At 37.1% G+C, this 20,644-nt stretch overlaps 1 protein-coding gene across 8 annotated transcripts in view; it reads right to left on the bottom strand.

Moving 5' to 3' along the window:
- The window catches only part of SPAG16 (sperm associated antigen 16), a 1,155,561-nt gene that overhangs the window by 1,080,405 nt on the left and 54,512 nt on the right, over positions 1 to 20,644 (bottom strand). For all 8 annotated transcript variants that reach the window (XM_021924411.2, XM_017946898.3, XM_017946897.3 and 5 more), the window contains 2 exons: positions 10,159 to 10,266; positions 3,560 to 3,677 (listed from right to left, as the gene is read on the bottom strand). In XM_021924411.2, the coding sequence (XP_021780103.1) occupies positions 3,560 to 3,677; positions 10,159 to 10,266 (226 nt within the window). The remainder of the gene's footprint in view (positions 1 to 3,559; positions 3,678 to 10,158; positions 10,267 to 20,644) is intronic.

Raw genomic sequence — 20,644 nt, 5'->3', positions numbered from 1 at the left:
ACATCATGGAATACTATGCTGCCATAAAAAAGGATGAGTTCATGTCCTTTGACATGAACATGGATGAAGGTGGAAACCATCATGCTCAGCAAACTGTCACAGGGACAGAAAACCAAACACCGCATGTTCTCACTCATAGGTGGGAACTGAAAAATGAGAACACATGGACACAGGGCGGGGAGCATCACACACTGGGGCCTGTCATGGGATGTGGGGCTGGGAGAGGGATAGCATTAAAAGAAATACCTAATGTAAATGACGAGTTGATGGGTGTAGCAAACCAATGTGGCACATGTATACCTATGTAATAAACCTGTACATTGTGTACATGTACCCTAGAACTTAAAGTTAAAAAAAAAATTCCCATTAATAAAGATTTTCCAAATTGGGATATTTTTAGGGTGAAAGTTAAATTTATTAAAAATTACCCTGTGCAAATGGGTGTAAATCAGGATTGCTGGAACAAACGAGGACATAGAACATCCTGTAACATAAAAGAAGATAGGGAGATATTTCATCCAATAGAACAAAGAAGTGAAAAGAGTTCTGTGCCTGAGTGACGGATGAGATGCCTGAGGGACGAGGTAACAATAGGTCAGACATGAGTCCTGGTTTATCTACCAAGTGAAAAATGTAAGTGGGGCCAGCTGGAAATGAAGGGCAAATAAAGCCAGATAGTCTAGAGATACTCCAAGAATTTAAGTACACTTGCTCTTAGCTTTTCAGGCAATAGCCTAGGAAAATTGACCACCCCTTAAAGACTCCTTCATATTTTACATTGTGCTAGAAAAACATACTACTCTCCAGGTGATGTTGAAAATGGACAGAGAAATGTATATCTGTGTAGATGGACCCTAACTGGTTTCCAAATTGCTCATGGCTTGTATTTGCAATATAGGGAAATCAGAAGCCTCAACCACCTCAGTGGGACACACGGAAATGTTAATATTTGATGTACTAGAGCAGAAAAAAAACTAGGGTTAGGATAATGAGGTCACAGATATAAAGGAGTTCACAGATATTGTGGCAGAGGCCATGGATTTAGCAAGGTGTGTTGGGTTCACATACAAAAGAACTACCCTGGAACTATCCAAGAGCTATCCAGAACTATCCAGCTATCATGTACCTGGACACCACCAACCTAATCAAACAAGTCACAGTACTCTGGAGAGTGAATATAGCCTGTAGACTTTAAACTATATGGATAGATAAGTTACTTTTTTACTAGGAACCATCTAGGGAAGAATAAAAAGGGCATGCCATTTGAAGGAAGAAAATGAGCACTAATAACTATGTTTTAGCTAAACATTCAGTTAATATAATATTCAAACACCCTGTGTTAAACCCAAAGACACTGGTTTAACTCATAAAGACTGGAATAGTCTTTAATATGCAGGTTATCTTTTCTTTTGTCTTCAGCAGGAGTAGGAGTTCAAAGACAAAACCAGTTGCAGATAATAAAGATATATTTCTTTGCAAATCTGAACAGTAGTGTGCAAAATTCAACTTTAACTCATAGATCAAATGATTTTAACTTTAAACATGTTTTAATCTTATACACATATCAATCATAAAGCAAATAATTTATCCCTATTTAATAAGTGAGTAAAAAGACATATTTAAATAACCCGAATCCTCACTTGGTTGTTTTATAACACAACTGGAATTCATACCAGCCATTCCCAGTCCTTAGCTCTTTCCACTAAACCATCAAGGAGCAACTTGAAACACAAATATTGTACATGGTATATAGGAGATAAGCATGAGACCAGGAGGACTAAAGAGAGTAAGATGGGTAGCAAAAATTCAAGCATGGCCCATCTGGAATAGGAAATAGTAAGAGATCTGAATCTAGCTCCTAATACCTCAGGATATAGAATAAAGCCTTTTGTTAGGAGACTGGGGAAGACAGATTAGATGAAAAGAAGCAAGGGTATGAAATTCTGAAGGTTTGATTATAATGCCATAAAATTTAAATCATTGTTAAACTCATTTGTATTAGTTCATTCTCACACCACTATGAGGAAATACTCGAGACTGGATATTTTATAAAGAATAGAGGTTTAATTGGCTCAAGTTCCACATGGCTGGGGAGTCCTCAGGAAATTTACAATCATGGTAGAAGACACCTCTTCACAAGGCAGCAGGAAAGAGAATGAGTGCAAGCAAAAGAAATGCCAGACGCTTATACAACCATCAGATCTCATGAGACTCACTCATTATCATGAGAACAGCATGTGAGAAACCACCTCTATGATTCAGTTACCTCCACCTGGTCCCGCCCTTGACACGTGGGGATTATTACAATTCAAGGTGAGCTTTGGATGGGGACACAGCCAAATCATATGATCATTGTATTCAATATTACTTAAAATTCAAACATTCAAACCACAAAATTAAATTCAAGCACAAGGGGCATCAAGACAATGATGTTTTGCATTTTCGTTGCTAAGAATTTCACTCAAAAGACAAAATAAACTTGATTAAAGCATGTCTTAACAATAAAATTATTCAAGAGTATTATCATCATGTAAGCTTTTGTAGCTTCTGAATGTTTGGCCAAAAATGAAAATCTCCAGAAAACAATAATAGAATGTTAAGCATAGTTGCAGTTTTACATATTCCAAAAAAATTGTTAAATGGTTTTAAAGTGGCATATAAACATTTTGTTTCTTTTTCTTAAATTTTTATGCCAAAGGTATCTCACCCACTACCCTAGGTCTAGGCCTATACAAAAACCCTAAAAGGATGTCACCCATCAGCAAAAATTACAAAAGACTTGAGTCAGTACCTAGGAGGGAGTTTTTATTTATTAAAATATCTCATGTAAGTTTCACAGCAATCTTAAAAGGTAATGTCTTTGGTCTTTGCAGCTACATTTTATATATGAGAAATCTGAGCTCCAATTTGTTTAAATAACTCTCCTAAGGTTAACGTTTATAGCTGTCAAAGCTGGCATTTAAACCCAAGTTTGACCACAATGGCTAAGTTTTTTCTTCAAACTACAATTTAATAATCTGCTATAAATTTATGTCTCAATTAAATGACATTTAATTTAATTTTTTTGAGACACTGTCTCACTCTGTTGCCTAGGCTGGAGTGCAGTGGTATGGAGCCATCTCGGTTCACTGCAACCTCTGCCTCCCAGGTTCAAACTATTCTCATGCCTCAGTCTCCCAAGTAGCTGGGATTACAGGCCTGTGCCACCACACCGGTTATTTTTTTTTTTCTTTGGTATTTTTAGTAGAGACAGGGTTTCACCATATTGGCCAGGCTGGTCTTAAACTCCTGGCCTCAAGTGATCCACCTACCTTGGTCTCCCAAAGTGCTGGGATTACAGGCATGAGCCACCAGGCTGGCCTAATTTTATAATAATCTTTATATGTAGTTAAATGGATAAATACTTTTTCTGAATGTTTCCAAATGGATCTCTCTTACATGAAAGTTGGTTGAAAATGTTTTAAAATTAATGTCAGAAACAAAACCAGTATTTCTACTTGTATTATTTTTAAAAAATGATTAAAAGATCATTTTAAGTTAGCTTTGACTGTATCTTTACCTGCCCAACTACTTTGTCTCTTTCCAAGGAGGTCAGCATTTTCTCCTTCAGTAAAGTGTGGTGTTTCTCATGTAACACCCTTATAGTTGGTTCATAAGACGCATAATGTAACTTCAACCTATAAAAAACAAAAAATCAATAGTATCTTAAGGGGTTATTGAGTTAAATCAGTAATTTCCATCTAACATCGAAACCTTTTTTTCTTTTTCTTTTTTGCTGTGAAATAAAAATTAAAAGCCTCATAAAGGTTAACACACTACAGCCAAGAAGCACAAAAAGCACACAAATTCACTGCAACTTGAGGGTGGAGGGTGCAGTGAGGGAGCAAATCACGTCTTAATTAGTTCTCTATTTCCTACTAGTACCTTTTGCTGTATCCAAGTATGTACTCAGAATATTGCTGCTACCCATGAAATTTTTAAAAATGCAATTCCTTTTGTTAATTTGGAAATGACTGTCAGAAAGACAAGGGCCACAAATAATAGACGATTAAACATGGAGTGTCATTCACATCAAAATAAACTAAAGGATGGTCTTAAACAAGTTTGGCTAATCTTCTATTTTAAAAATTAAGTATAAAAACATTTTGATACCTAAACAGAAGGAATAGTTCAGCCTAGTATATAATGTAAATACCTTTAAAAATCTGTTTTATTTGAAAATGACCTCAAAATCTTTTTATTAAAGTGTAATTTACATGGATAAAACATACAGCTCTTAAGAGTTACTGTTCAGAGTTTTGAGAAATGCACAACCAAGTAGTACACATTATCAAAATATGAAACATGTCTGACACCCCAGAAAATTCTAGAACTTCATGTATTTGGTAACATATAATATGTTCTCTTTTTTAACTAGTTTATTTCACTCAGCATAATGTTTCTTTAGATTATTCTTATTACTTTACATCGCAATACTTCACTCCTCTTTACTGTGAGTAGTATCCCCTTGTATGTAAATGTGGTTATCCAATATTTTGCTGAAGAAAACCTGAGTGGATTTTAGTTTGGGCTATCATGAATAAGGCCTCTTTAAACATTCTTATATAAGTCATGTAAGATTTTTTGATCATATATCTTCATTTATTTTAGATAAATACCCAGGAGTTTAATTGCTGGATTGTAATTTATACTACCAGCAACCCTATATGACAGTCCTGGTTGCTCTACATTCTTGCCAACCTCTGGTGACATCAGTCTAATGAGAGTTTATCCATCTTATTATCAAATTTGTCAGCTTTATTATATTTTCCATTAACCAACATCTAACTTTGTTGATTTTTTGTTTGTCCATTTGCTATTTTATTGATTTCAGCTCTTATTTTTCATTTCTTCATGTTTCTTGGTTGTAGTTTGCTCTTTTTAAGCTTCTAAGATGACATCATTGGTTTTAAAACTTTATTTTCTAAAATAAGCTTTTAAAGCCATCAATTTCAATTTAAGCTGCATTGGCTGCATTTCAATATGCTGCATTTTTAATCATTCAGTTCAAACTATTCTCTAATTTCTTTATTTGCCTCATGGATTATTTAAGGCATACTACTTAATTTCCAAATATTTGAGAAACCCCCTGAGATTTTTAAAAATTGATTTCTAATTTAATTTGATTTTGGTCAGAAAACATTCGTTGCATGACATCAGTCCTTTGAAATGTATGGAGACTTGTTTTACGGTTCAGTATATGATCTATTTTAGTGACCATTCCATGTGAACTGGAAAGAGCCAAGTAGAAGTCAAGAAATGTTAACTATGCTCAGTTGATTGACAGTACTCTTCTACACAACCTCTGGAATCTCTGTTTTGCTCAGAGCTTCCCAGGCACTGTTTCCTGCCAGGCTTTGTGTTCTCTCATTCTATACTTCCACAAGTTAGTTATGAGGCCAAAGATTGAAAAAGACTATTGCAGATATTTCTTACACTTCACATACTTCCTTCGTTCTGGGTACACCATGCTGCAAGTTCCAGCTACCTCTATAGCCTTGAACTCTGATCTCTGCCTCTTCAGCTCCGAAAATCACCATGCTCTGCTTAGGCTATATCTGGTCCCCTCTGTTGGAATGGGAGTCTGTAAGGGCCAGGAAATAAGTAGGGTCCTGGCTCACAGCATATTTGGTCCATGTACCCAACCAGTGATCAATTCCAGTGTTCCTGAGTAAATAATTGGAATTGATATGCTTGGCAATTGGAATAAGCTAGCAGAATGGGGAAGGTTATCCCCAGCCCCTTCTTGGATGTCAAATACATCTATGTATATTTCTTCCTACACTTTCTAATACTGAGTGTTAAAATCCTAAGTATAACTAAGGAAATATCTATTTTTCCTTTCAATTTTATCAGAGTTTGCTTCATGTATTTTGAAGCTCTTATATTAGAGTAACGCATATTTAATATTATGTCTTCCAGGTGAACTGACTCTTTATTACATGAAATGTATGAAATGTCTCTGTCTTCTTCTCTGGTTCTCAGGATGCCCCTGAGAATGTTTTTCTGTAGCCCTATGGGCTTACAGAGGTGGGCCCCATTTCCTACAAAGAAGTAGTACTTCAGCTGTGCTGCAAGATGCTGAAAAGCCCTCTTCCCCACAAAGAAAGAGATGTCCCCACCCCGGCCCCACCGCTGGAAGTATCCCTACCTCCTCTCCTCGGTGTGATTACGGAGGAAAGAGACTATACATCTAAACTGCTGCAAAAAATAGTCAGCATGTACTGGCAGGAACCAGAAAAGTACCCCCAGAGGCTGGATTTTGAGGTACTTGATTAAAGGGGGGTGGAATGCAAGACTGGAGAAACAATAATTCCTTGACCTCCACACAGTGGATTTAACATTATAGTAAGAACTCCAGTGAATAAGGTAGATTCACTTCTAGGGTGGTCCTTAGAAACTTGGAAAAAGATAGCCAACACTGTGAAGTAGAAATGCTGGAGCTACCTTAGCAGACAGTAGAGGAAGCACTCCATAACACCATAGCAATTATATACTGTTATAAATAGCCTCAGTTTTTCTGCAAATTACCCCTGGCTATTTAATTGAGTGGCTATTTACTGGGGAAAGCTATTTTTAAGAATTTGTCATTCAAATTCAGAAACTTAAAGCAAAATCATGACCTCACTGTTAGAATGGGAGTCTATAAGGGACAGGAAATAAGTAGGGTCCTGGCTAAAGTCTGCTCACAGCATATTTGGTTCATGTAAGCACGCAGTGATCAGTTCCAGTCTTCCTGAGTAACTAATTTGAATTTGTATACTTAACAATTGGAATAAGCTAGCAGAATGGGGAAGGTTATGCCCAGCCTCTTCTTGGATTTCAAATACACCTATGATGGACTATTTGATATTGTTCCAGAAGTTCTGTTTATGTTTTTTCAGTCTTTTCTCTTTGATTCCCTGCTCATTTCTTTTCAGCTCTTTTCTCTTTGAGCACCAGTTGGATCATTTTCCATCTTCCTGTCTTCATGTTCATTGATCTTTCCATTGGCAATGTCCAATCTTCTAAGACCTACTAGTAAATTTTTCATTCGCACATTATGTTTTTTTCAGTCCTCAAATTTCAGTTCAATTCTGTTTATCACTCCTATAGTCACCATTTTCTTTAAAACTCTAAGCATTTCATAATAACTGTTTTAAAGTCCCTGTCTGCTAATTCTGTAATTCTCTTTTCTCTGTGTCTGTTTCTGCTTTTTCCTGATTATAGGACATATTTTCCTGCTTCTAGATATATCTATAGATAGATCAATCCATATAAACTTTATTTATTTATTGTATGTTGGACATACACTTGTCGGAATTTTGTTTTCTTCCTTTAAAGAGTTATTTTCTGACAGACAGTTAATTTCCCAGTGAATCAGTTGAGTTTTTCAAAGCTTATACCTTTAAGCTTTTTGGAGAAAAAGTCTAAAGCAGCATTTTCTCTAGGACCAACCAGGTCTGCTTCTATGGCATGGCTTGTGGAGGATATTAAGTAAATGTTCAGAGTATTCAGTGATGTTCCTTCCCTTATGGCTGATCAGTACTCCTACATCTCCCAGCACTGTGCAACCTCTGGAATCTCTATTTTACTCATAGCTTCCCAGGTGCTGTTTCCTGCCAGGCTTCGTATTCTCTCATCTTATACTTCCACAAGTTAGTTACGTGGCCAAAGACTGAAGAGAACCATTATAGATATTTCTTAAGCTACATTTCATGTACCTCCTTCCTTCTGTGTACACCATGCTGCAAGTTTCAGCTACCTCTGCAGCCCTGAACTCTGATCTCTGCCTCCTCAGCTCCGAAAACCACCATGCTCTGCTTGGGTTATATCTGGTCAAACTGTGGGCTGAAAAGTACCTTCAGGAAGATATGTGGGGTGAACATCCTGCTCATTTTGTGTTTGTCTTCTCTTAGGCATCAAGGTCCTGCTTTGCCAATTTTCCACCATCTTAAAAAAAAAAAAACTGCCTCATGTATTTTGTCCAGTCTTGTAGTTCCTTACATTTGGGGAGCTAGTTTAGTACTAGTTGGAGAGCTAATTCTATACTATTTACAATGGCATAGCACAAAGCAGAAATTCCCTAAAAGTCCTCCAAAAGAATAATATTTAATTTCATTAATAATTGAAACAGAGCTTTTCATTTTCTATAATATTTTCATAGCAGTATTTATAAAAGTCATTAATTTGGATATCACATTATACCTCATTGATGATAGCAATAGAAATTAAGTATTAAAGTGTAGTTGCATTTTATATACATTTAATGTGTATTAATATGACATTCAGAAAGAGTAATAAAAATAAAAATTTAGGTAGTACATACAGTTCTATCCTCCGTTCTGATTAGCTTCGTGTGTGTGTGTATGTATGTGTGTATGTATATACACACATACATATATATACTTTGGTGTATACTATAATCTCCATAAACATTACATATGTCTAAATACATAAAACACAAAGATATAAAATTGTATACACACAACCATGTACACTGTAATCTGTGGATGGTTGAAGAATTTTAAAGAAAATATTGATGGCAAAATTTCCCTTTTTTTTACTAAATTTGGAATTTAACTCATTCATGAGATATGGCTTGACTATCTTCTGTTAAAAGAATTAACAACACATAGAATTTCACTAGAATGTAACAAAGAAAAAACATCGCTACAAAAAAATTAAAACATAAAAAAATTTAGCTGGGTATGGTGGCATGCACCTGTAGACTCAGCTACTCAGAAGGCTGAGGTGGAAGGATTGTTTGAACCCAGGAGTTGGAGGCTACAGGATGCCTTAATCTCACCACTGCATTCTACCATGGGTGACAGAATGAGACTCTGACTCTAAAAAGCAAAACAAAACAACAAACAGACAAAAAAGAAATACTATAAAATTTATTATCAAACTAGTTGAAAAATTTACAGAAAAAGTAAGGTAAACATTTAATGTTTTACAATGAAAGGAAATATGGATACACTATTAATGTATTTGGATAAAATATGACATAAGAGATCTCAGACCCCAATTTTGCCTGGCATCAAAAACACTCTATCCTATAGCTGATTTATTATGCAATAGCACAGCTATCAGGCAAAGTATTCACTGTGTTTGACTGGTTAACTTGATGCCCAGCTTTTTTGTGACTTGATGGCATCACTGAAGTTTTGTTTTAGGTCTTTATAAAATGCGCTTTAGTGATTCATCCAGATTGCTAAATGGAGATGTTTTTCTTAATGATTAAATGAAGAAATAAAGGCTATCTGAGTACAGACCAAGTGTAGCTATATTACAAAGTAATGTGTGCTTCTTTACAAGGGTGCCTGAAATAATGAAATATGAAAAAACATATAATCTAAAGTGATTAATTTTATATGAAAAGTATTCTCTTTAAACATATTAGGAATTTGAAGAAGTATGGTATATTTTTAAAAATAAATGGTTAGGGGCTATTGTATTGGACAGTACAGATATAGAGTATATCATCACGAAAAGTTCTGTTGGATAGCACTGCCTTAGAGCAAGCAAATAGAATTTTATTTAAGGATTGTAAATTTCTTTACTTGTTTTTGTAGGGGAGGAAGGTAAAGAAGGAGAGAAAGTAAATCTCAATAATGTCTTCAAAATAATTTATAAAAGACTTTTAAATTCATAGTCATTTAGAGATATGTCCCCTATCCCTGCAATACCACAGCCGCACTTCACTCTCTTTGCATACAATTTGATGAACATACCATGTTTTTTCATGTCTTGGCACATTTGCAGAGGATGTACTATCTGCCAACAGCACTGTGTTGACCCCACTTCCTCACTGTCTACTCTTACTTGTACTTGAGAATTTAATTCCTGTGGAAATAAATCCTTGAGTCATCTCACACTCCAGTCTTATTGGGATGATGGCCCTCTTGGGTAGCATAGCAACAATGCAGTGTATTTCAGTATATTTCTGCTTAACTCCTCCCACTTCACACACACAAATAGTTTCTGAGACCCTTGACAGCAAGGGCCGCAACTTACTCATCTTATGCTCAATAAATGTGGCTCTAATAACTTTGTCTAAAACTTTCTGTCATAATCAAATTACTTAACATGTATTAAATAACTCTTTAATAAATAGTACAACAAATATAAGCTTACCCTTTGAGGTCATTGATTAATTTGTTTTTTTCCTGGACTATTCGCTTGTGATGCATTCGATGAAAATCACGCTCTTTCTGAATTTTCAGCAGATCTTCTCTAGCTTTGCTGCAAAAAAAATAGTAACTTTATAAATCACTGCTAATTCCTTTTTCAAAAATTATTTAGTCTTGAGTTCAAATCTAGTATTGGGCCATTCAGAAGATAATAGGAAAACAAATATTTTGCTATAATTCTCATTGAAGGTTCCCATCAAACATAATTTGTATAAGGTCATATTAGGTTTGGGGGTGAAGGATGAAAGGGCAAAACCTGTAGTTCCAAAAATATGATTCATCTACATTTCATCTAAGTAAGTGGAAATTAAAGGTATGCTGCCAGAACATGTCCATAGTATAAACCATTTACTTCCAAAGAGAACTTGTTTGGCTTGGAAAATTGAAATATATGAAACATGATAATTCAAAATTATTAAAAATAAAGACTTTATGGAATTTAACTCTGAACTTCCTAGAATGTAAAGTTAAAGAGAATATACTAGATTATTCAGTTCTGATATTTGGGAAAAGAAAGCATATAAATTCTAAAAAACCAAGATTTTATGGTATATATTAAATAAATATATGTCATCAGTGGATCTGATTATTACATAATTCATAGCTTGATGAGAATGGTCTTCAATATCAGTGCTGTAATACAGAAAAATTTTTCAACTTGATACATCTTCTGCAAACCTCTGGCATAAGGCAAGCGAAAGCATTCTTTCTAAGCCCAGGTTCTATGTGAAAATTTAATAAGAAGGTTTCACTTACCTCCATAATATAGTAGTTTCAATATAATAATGTGAAATATAATTTATAATGAAAAAGTAGTTCTCAACCTCAGATAACTGACAAAGTACTACAGCATTGAGACTGTCACATTTCTATTCTGAAAAATGGACTGCTACCTCACATTAGGCTTGAAACAGAAGAAATCTACTTTTCTGGGTCACAACTATTTCAAAATTGTGATTCACATAAAATAAATGCACATGAACAGATTTCTTCTTTAAGTGGTGTCAGAACAGCCAATCACTGAGGAGCAGTGTATGGGATGCTACCAAAGATATTTATGAGATAAAGTAAGGCTCTCAATGAAGCATAAGTCAAGATCAGTGACTTCTTGATGCAAGATCAAATTACATGAGGCATATGGTGCAAGGTCTCGGATCCATTCTTCCAAGTTTCTTTCTTCTTCTTTTCTTTTTTTAAAATTTTAAGTTCTGGGGCACAGGTGCAAGTTCTGAAGGTTTGTTACATAGGTAAACGTGTGCCATGGTGGTTTACTGCACCTATCAACCCATCACCTAGGTATTAAGCCCAGCATACATTTGCTATTTTTCCTAATACTCCACCGCCCCCAACCACACCTCCCACCCCCCAACAGGCCCCAGTGTGTGTGGTTCCCTTTCCTGTGTCCATGTGTTTTGACTGTTCAGCTCCCACTTACAAGTGAGAACACGCAGTGTTTGGTTTTCTGTTACTGTTAGTTTGCTGAGATAATGGCTTCCAACTCCATCCATGTCCCTACAAAGGACATGATCCCATTCCTTTTTATGACTGTATAGTATTTCATGGTGTATAAGTACCACATTTTCTTTATCTGGTCTATCATTGATGGGCATCTGGGTTGACTGCATGTCTTTGTGATTGTAAATACTGCTGCAATGAACATACACATGCATGTGTCTTTGTAACAGAATGATTTATATTCCTTTGGGTATGTACCCAGTAATGGGATTGAGTCTATGTGTGTCTTTGCATGTGAGATGGGTCTCTTGAATACAGCACACCAATGAATCTTGACTCTATCCAGCCTGCCACTCTGCATCTTTTAATTGGGGCATTTAGCCTATTTACATTTAAGGTTAATATTGTTATGCATCAATTTGATCCTGTCATCATAATACTAGCTGGTTATATTTTGCAGACTTGTTTATGTAGTTGCCTCATATTGTCACTGGTCTGTGTACTTCAGTATGTTTTTGTAGTGGCTGGTAATGGTTTTTCCTTTCCATATTTAGTGCTTCCTTCAGGAGTGCTTGCAAGGCAGGCCTGGTGGTGATGAATTCCCTCAGCATTTGCTTGTCTGAAAATCATTTTATTTCTCCTTCATTTATGAAGCTGAGTTTGACCAGATACTAAATTCTAGGTTGGAAATTATTTTAAGAAAGTCAAATATTGGCCTCCACTCTCTTCTGGCTTGTATGGTGTCTGAAGAGATCTGCTGTCTGATGGGCTTCCCTTTATAGGTGACCTGGCCTTTCTCTCTGGCTGCCCTTAACATTTTTTCCTTCATTTTGGCCCTGGAGAATCTGACGATTATGTGTCTTTTGCTTGATCTTCTCATGGAGTATCTTACTGGGGTTATCTGGGTTTCCTGAATTTGAACACTGGCCTGTCTTGCTAGGTTGAGGAGGTTCTGGATGATATCCTGAAGTGTGTTTTCCAACTTGGTTCCATTCTCTCTGTCTCTTTCGGGTACTCCTATCAGTCATAGGTTTGATTTTTTAACATAATCGCACAGTTCTCAGAGGTTTTGTTCATTCCTTTTCATTATTTTTTTCCTCTACTCTTGTCTGCCTTATTTCAGCAAGATAGTCTTTAAGCTCTGATACCCTTACTTCTGCTTGGTCTCTTTGGCTATTGATGCTTGTTATTGCATTGTGAAGTTCTTGTGTTGTGTTTTTCAGCTCGATCAGGTCATTTATATTCCTCTCTATACTAGTTATTTTGGTAAACAGCTCCTGTAATGTTTTTTATCATGGTTCTTAGCTTCTTTGCAATGAGTTAGAACATAATTCTTTAGCTCAGTGAAGTTCATTATTGCCCGTCTTCTGAAGCCTACTTCTGTCAATTCATCTATCTCAGCCTCAGCCCAGTTCTGTGCCTTGCTGGAGACATATTGCCATCATTTGGAGGGAAGAGACACTCTGGCTTTTTCAGTTTTCAGCATTTTTGTGTTGATTCTTTCTCATCGTCATGAATTTATCCACCTTTGATCTTGAGGTTGCTGACCTTTGTATGGGTTTTTTGTGGGGTCCTTTTCATTGATGTTGTTGTTTTCTGTTTTTCTTTTAGCAGTCAGGCCCCTCTTCTGTAGGGCTGTTGCAGTTTGCTGGGGGTCCACTCGAGACCCTATTTGCCTGGGCCCCTCCCACCCCTGGAGGTATCACCAGCAGAGGCTACAGACCAGCACAGATGGCAGCCAGCTCCTACCTCTGGGAGCTGTATCCCAGAGGGGCACCAACCTGATGCCAGCTGGTATTCTCCTGTATGAGGTATCTGGGGACTCCTGTTGGGCAGTCTCATCTAGTCAGGAGGAGTGGGATCAGGGACCTGCTTAAACGAGCAGTCTGGCTGCCCCTTGGTGGAGGAGGTGTGCTGCACCCTCATCTGGGCTCCCCTGACTCTCCAGAGCCAGCAGGCAGAAAAGACGAAGACCACGGATCCATTATATCACAGCTGCCCCTTCTCCTAGTGACTCCTCTCAGGGATATCAAAGTTCTGTTCATGAACTCCTATCTAGGGATGCTGAAATTCCCACAGAGAGGCCTGTCTCAGTGATAAGAAATGGATCAGGGTTCCACTTAAGGAAGCAGTCTAGCCATGAACTGACACAGCTGCTGTGCTGCGCTGTGGGGAATTGCTCCTAGTCCTGACCACCCAGTCTCACTGGCACCTACAGCAGGGGACAATGGCCAACTGGAGCCGCAGTGATGGTGGCCGCCCCTCCTGCCCTGGGAATTAAGTCTTCTTAGGCAGTTTCTGGCCTGCTGTGTTGGCCGGCAGGGATTCCAAGCCAGTGTGTTTTAGCTTGTGGGGTTCTGTGGAAGCGAGGCCACTTGGCTCCCTGGCTTCAGCCCCCTTCCCACAGGAGTGGACAGATATACTGCCTCATGGGAGTTCCCAGAGCTGGAGTATGCAAATACTCTGTGTCTTGGTGCCTGCTCAAATGGCCAGCCACCCAAGCAGCTGCCATGTCTTTACAGTTCTGTGCTTGGGACGCAAGGCCCTGGTAGCGTGGGCTTGCAAGGGGAACTCCTGATCTGTGGGTTGCAAGGATCCATGAGAAAAGCATGGTTTTCAGGGATGGGTAGCACAATCCTGCACCACCTCCTTTGGCCCAGGGAGAAAGCTTCCTTTGCCCATGCAGCTCTTGGGTGGGCCCTTGATGCTTTTCCTTGCTTTCCCTGGGTTGCACCAACCACCTAGTCAGTCCCAGTGAGAGAAGCTTGGTACCTCAATTGAAGATGCAGAATTCACTTGCTCTTTTCATCCTTCTTGGTGGGAGCCGCAGAATGGAGCTGTTCCTATTTGGTCAACTTGGCTGCTCCCGCCCTCTACGTTTCTTTCTCCCCACCTCCCAGTACACCCTATTTTTTAAAAATGACCTCTACTGTTATTTATTTTACTGCCAATTTTGTAGATTTCATTACGTGTAAATAAACAACATTCAGGTGACTCACAATACTCATGGTGAACTTTCTCCACCTAAACCTCAACCTCATTTTCATGCCAACAATCTTATATGTGCAAGCAATGATTGATTCGAACATTCAGTCTTGAAAAATCATCTGAGGAATATACTAATGATTAGATAAACAATGTATTCTTTCCTGATTTTAACCCATGTGTGTATATCAAGAATATAATTTGACAAATAATATAAGTTGACAACATAAGTTGAGAAATAATATAGATAATGATATTGAATGAAGTGCTTGTTATCTAATTTTTCTAATTTGCTTGTCATTGCATTGCTTCTGGTCAAGATGTCTCTATTGTAAAAACAAAAATTAATGGTTATTTTCCTTTAACTATTTATAGTGTATTTTTTAGTGTTAGTGTAGGAGTTACATATATACACTTTAACAAAAAAGATAGTGCAATTTAGGACAGTTTTGCATCTCAATGACAATAAAGCCTATATTCAAAATAGATCTTTCAATTTTTAGATTGTAGACAGGGATGTAATTTTCTCAAGTTCATTATGAGATTCTTTGGGAACAGTTCATTATGCTTGTGACAACCCTTTTTGAATTGTCTTGTTATTTGCATACTTCCATCTCTTCCAAAATACTACAAACTTCTAGTTTTAACCATTTATCTATATTGCTAAATGAAAATATAATTTTTAATTATTACTTTTTAAAATTTTTGCAGGTACATAGTAGATGTATATATTTATGGGGTACATGAGATAATTTGAAACAGGCATGCATGTGTAAAAATCATGGAAAACAGAGTATTCATCCCCTCAGGCATTTATCCTGTTACAAAAAATCTAATTTTACTTTTAGTTATTTTTAAATGTACAATTAAGTTATGACTACAATAACCCTGTTGTGCTAACAAATACTAGGTCTTATTCATTTTCTATTTTTTTCTGTACCCATTAACCATCCCTGCCTCACCCACACCCACCCACTACCCTTCCCCAGCCTCTGGCAACCATCCTTCTACTCTCTATCTCCATTAGTTCAAGTGTTTTGATTTTCAGATCCCACAGATAAATGAGAACATGTGAAACTTGTCTTTCCATGCCTGGGTTAACATAATGACCTTCAGTTCCACCATGTTGCAAATGACAGAATCTCATTCTTTTTTACAGCTGAATAGTTCTCCATTACATATATGTACCACATTTCCTTTATCCATTCATCTGCTGATGGACACTTAGGTTGCTTTCAAATCCTGGCTATTGTGAACAGTGCTGCAACAAACATGGGAGTGCAGGTATCTCTTTGATATACTGATTTCCTTTCTTTTGGGTACATACCCAGCAGTGAGATTGCTGGATCATATGGTAGATCTATTTTTAGTTTTTTGAGGAACTGTGAACTGTTCTTCACAGTGGTTGTACTAATTTACATTCCCACCAACAGTGTACAAGGGTTCCCTTTTCTCCATATCCTTGCCAGCATTAATTATTACCTGCCTTTTGGATAAAAGCCATTTTAACTGTGGTGAGATGACAGCTCATCGTAGTTTTGACTGACATTTCTCTGACGATCAATGATGTTGAGCACCTTTTCATGTACCTGTTTGCCATTTGTATGTCTTCTTTTGAGAAAAGTCTGTTCAAATTTTTATCCATTTTTTAATTGGAGTATTACATTTTTTTCCTATAGAGTTTCTTATATATTCTGGTAATTAATACCTTATCAGATGAGTCATTTGCAAATATTTTCTCCCATTCTATGGGTTTATCTCTTCACTTTGTTGCTTATTCCCTTTTCTATGCAGAAGCTTTTTAACTTGATGTGATCCCATTTGTCCATTATTTGCTTTGGATGCCTGTGCTTGTAGGGTACTACTCAAGAAATTTCTGCCTAGACCAATGTCATTGAGAGTCTCTTTTAATTTTCTCTTAGGAGTTTCATTTTTATTTGATTTTTTGCGTATGATGAGACATATTGTTCTAGTTTGATTCTTCTTCATATAGATATCCAGTCAGTTTTTCCAGCACCATTTATTGAAGAGACTGTCTTTTCCACAGTGTATGTTCTTGGCACATCTGTCAAAAATGTATTCGCTGTAGGTGTGTGGTTTTGTTTCTGGTTCTCTATTCTGTTCCATTGGTCTATGTGTTTGGTTTTATGTCAGTACAATGTTGTTTTGGTTACTATATTTCTGTAGTATAATTTAAAGTCAAGTAATGTGATCCGGTTTTGTTCTTTTTGCTTAGGATAGCTTTGGCTATTTTTTTATGTCAGTACCATGTTGTTTTGGTTACTATATTTCTGTAGTATAATTTAAAGTCAAGTAATGTGATCCAGTTTTGTTCTTTTTGCTTAGGATAGCTTTGGCTATTCTGGATCTTTTGTGATTCCATATACATTTTAGGATTGTTTTTTCTATTTCTGTGAAGAATGTCATGGGTATTTTGACAGGGGTCACACTAAATTTGTAGGTTGCTTAGGGTAGTATGGACATTTTAACAATACTGATTCTTAGAACCCATGAACATGGAATGTCTTTCCCTGTTGTCGTGTCCTCTTCAATTTCTTTCATCAGTGTTTTATAGTTTTCATTGTAGAGGTATTTCATTTCTTTGCTTAAGTTACTTTCTAATTTTATTTATGGCTATTGTAAGTTGGATTACTTTCTAATTTCTTTTTCAGATTCTTCACTCTTGGCATATAGAAATGTTACTGATTTTTGTATGTTGATGTTGTATCCTGAAACCTTGCTGAATTTATCAGTTCTCATCATTTTTTTTTTTTTTTTGGTGGATACTTCAGGTTTTTCCAAATATAAGATTATATCATCTGCAAACAAGGATAATTTGACTTTTTCCTTTCCAATTATATGCCATTTATTTCCTTCTCTTGTCTGATTGCTGGGACTTCCACTACTACATTGAATAATAGTGGTGACAATGGGCATCCTTTTCATGTTTCAGATCTTAGAGGAAAGGATTTTAAGTTTTCCCTATCCAGTATGACACTGTGGTATGACACATATAGTGTTTATTGTGTTGAGGTATGTTCCTTCTATACCAAATTTTTTGAGAGTTTTTATCATAAAGGGATGTTGAATTGTATTACATTTTTCTCGGCATTAATTGAAATGAACATATGGTTTTTATTCTTCATTATTTTGATGTAACATATCACATTGATTAATTTGCATATGTTGACTCATCCTTGCATACCTGGAATAAATCCCATTTGGTCATGATGAATTATCTTTTTAATACATTGTTGAATTCAGTTGGCTGGCATTTTTGCTGATTTTTGAGTCAACATCAGAGATACTGGCCTGTAGTTTTGTTTTTAGATGTGTCTTTGGTTTGGGTATCAGGGTAATATGGGCCTTGTAGATGAGTTTGGAAAGATACCCTTTTCCTGTATTTTTCAGAATTGTTTGAGTAGCACTAGTGTTAGTTCTTCAAATGTTTGGTACAATTTAGCAGTGAAGCCAGCATGTCCTGTTATTTTGTTTACTGGGAGACTTCATATTACAGCTTCAATCTGGTTCATTGTTATTGGTCTTTAATATTTTGGATTTCTTCATGGTTTAATCTTGGTTGCTTGCACCTGTCTAGGAATTTACCCATTTCCCCTGGATTTTCCAATTTATTGGCAGGTAGTTGGTCATAGTAGCCACTGATGATCCTTTGAAATTCTGCAGTCCCAGTTGTAATGCTTCTTTTTCCATCTGATTTTATTTATTTGGGTCTTTTCCTTTTTTTTCTGCTTTAATCTGCCTAATGATTTGTTGATTTTATCTTTTCAAAAGAATAACATTTTTTGTTTCCTTGACGTTTGTATTGCTTTCTTCATTTCAAATTCATTTATTTCTACTCTGTTCCTTTTTATTTCTTTTCTTGTACTAATTTTCGGTTAAGTTTGCTCTTGCTTTGCTAGCTTTTTAAGATGAATCATTAGGTAATTTATTTGAAGTTTTTCTTCTTTTTTGATGTAGGCACTTATATAAGTGCCTATAAATTTCCCTCTTAGTATTGCTTTCACTGTATCCCATAGATTATGGTATGTTGTGTTTCCATTATCATTTGTTTCAAGACATTTTTCAGTTTTCTTCTTAATTTCTTCATTGATCCACTGGTCATTCAGGAGCATATTGTTAAATTTCTATGTGTTCGTATGGTTTCCAAAATTCCTCTTCTTGTTGATTTATAGTTTTATTCCATTGTGGTCTAAGAAGATGTTTGATATTATTTCAATTTTTGAATGTTTTAAAACTTGTTCTGTAACCTAACATATAGTCTGTCATTGAGAATAGAAATATCTATTAAGTCCATTTGTTCTATGGTGCAGACTAAGTCTGATGTTTGTTGATTTTCTGTCTGGAATACCTGTCCAATACTGAAAGTGGGGTGTTGGAAGTCTCCAGCTATTACTGTATTGCGATCCATCTCTCTCTTTAGCTCTAATAATATTTGCTTTATATATCTGGGTGCTCCAGTGTTGGGTGCATATGTATTTACAACTGTTATATCCTCTTGCTGAATTGACTGCTTTATCATTACATAAGACATTCTTATGAAGGTAAATCCTGCCAAGATCAGATTCTTCCCTTCAAGGCAGTGGGGTCCCTTTTATCCCAGAAAGTGTCTAGAAATGTTATGTGGGAGCTTAGGCCTGGAATGGGGGCTTCAGGACCCAGGGGTGCTGCAGAAAAGGCACAAACCAGTGCCTACTTCTGAGGCCCCTGGGGAAAGGGCAACACACAGGCACAGGCAAAGATACTTTGCAAGTGAAGGAAAAGTAAAAGAAAAACTCTCTACCCCTGGCAGATGGACAGCTGTATTAGTTCATTTTCACACTGCGCATAAAGACATACTTGAGACTAGGAAGAAAAAGAGGTTTAATGGACTTACAGTTCCACATGGCAGGGGAGGCCTCACAATCATGGAGGAAGGCAAGGAGGAGCAAATCACATCTCACGTGGATGGCAGCAGGCAAAAAAAGTGAGCTTGTGCAGGTAAACTCTCCTTTTTATTTTTATTTTTTATTATTTTTATTTACTTATTTATTTTGAGACGGAGTCTCGCTCTGTCACCCAGGCTGGAGTGCAGTGGCACGATCTTGGCTCACTGCAAGCTCCGCCTCCCAGGTTCATGCCATTCTCCTGCCTCAGCCTCCCAAACTCCCTTTTTAAAACCATCAGATCTCATGAGACTTATTTACTATCACAAGAACAGCACCAGAAAGACCTGCCCCCATGATTCAATTACCTCCCACCAGGTCCCTCCCACAACACAAGGGAATTCAAGATGGGATTTGAGTGGGCCAACCATATTGCACACTTGGCCCCTCTCAAATCTCATATTTTCACATTGAAAACACAATAATGCCTTCCCAACAGTCCCCCAAAGTCTTAACTCTTTTCAGCCTTAACTCAAAAGTCCACAGTCCAAAGTCTTATCTGAGACAAGGCAAGTCCCTTCCATCTATGAGCTTGTAAAATCAAAAGCAAGTTAGTTACTTCCTAGATACAAATGGGGCTACAGGCATTGGGTAAATACACCCATTCCAAATGGGAAAAATTGACCCAAACAAAGGGACTACAGGCCCCATGCAAGTGCAAAATCCAGCAGGGTAGTCAAATCTTAAAGCTCCAAAATGATCTCCTTTGACTCCATGTCTCACATTCAGGTCACGCTGACATAAGAAGTGGGCTCCTGTGGTCTTGGACAGCTCTACACCTGTGGCTTTACAAGGTACACCCTCCTTCCTGGGTGCTTTCAATGGCTGGTGTTTAGTGTCTGTGGCTTTTCCAGGTGCACAGTGCAAGCTGTCGGTGGATCTAACATTCTGGGGTATGAAGGACAGTGGCCCTCTTCTCACAGCTCCACTAGGCAATGCTCCAGTAGGGACTCTGTGTGGGGGCTCCCACCCCATATTTCCCTTCCGCATTGCCCTAGCAGAGATTCTCCATGAGAGCCCCACCCCTGCAGCAAACTTCTGCCTGGG

Source organism: Papio anubis, chromosome 10 (assembly GCF_008728515.1).
Source record: "Papio anubis isolate 15944 chromosome 10, Panubis1.0, whole genome shotgun sequence".
NCBI classification, from domain to species: domain Eukaryota; kingdom Metazoa; phylum Chordata; class Mammalia; order Primates; family Cercopithecidae; genus Papio; species Papio anubis.
The sequence above is the reverse complement of the archived record's forward strand: the minus strand, read 5'-3'. Positions and strand labels throughout refer to the sequence as shown.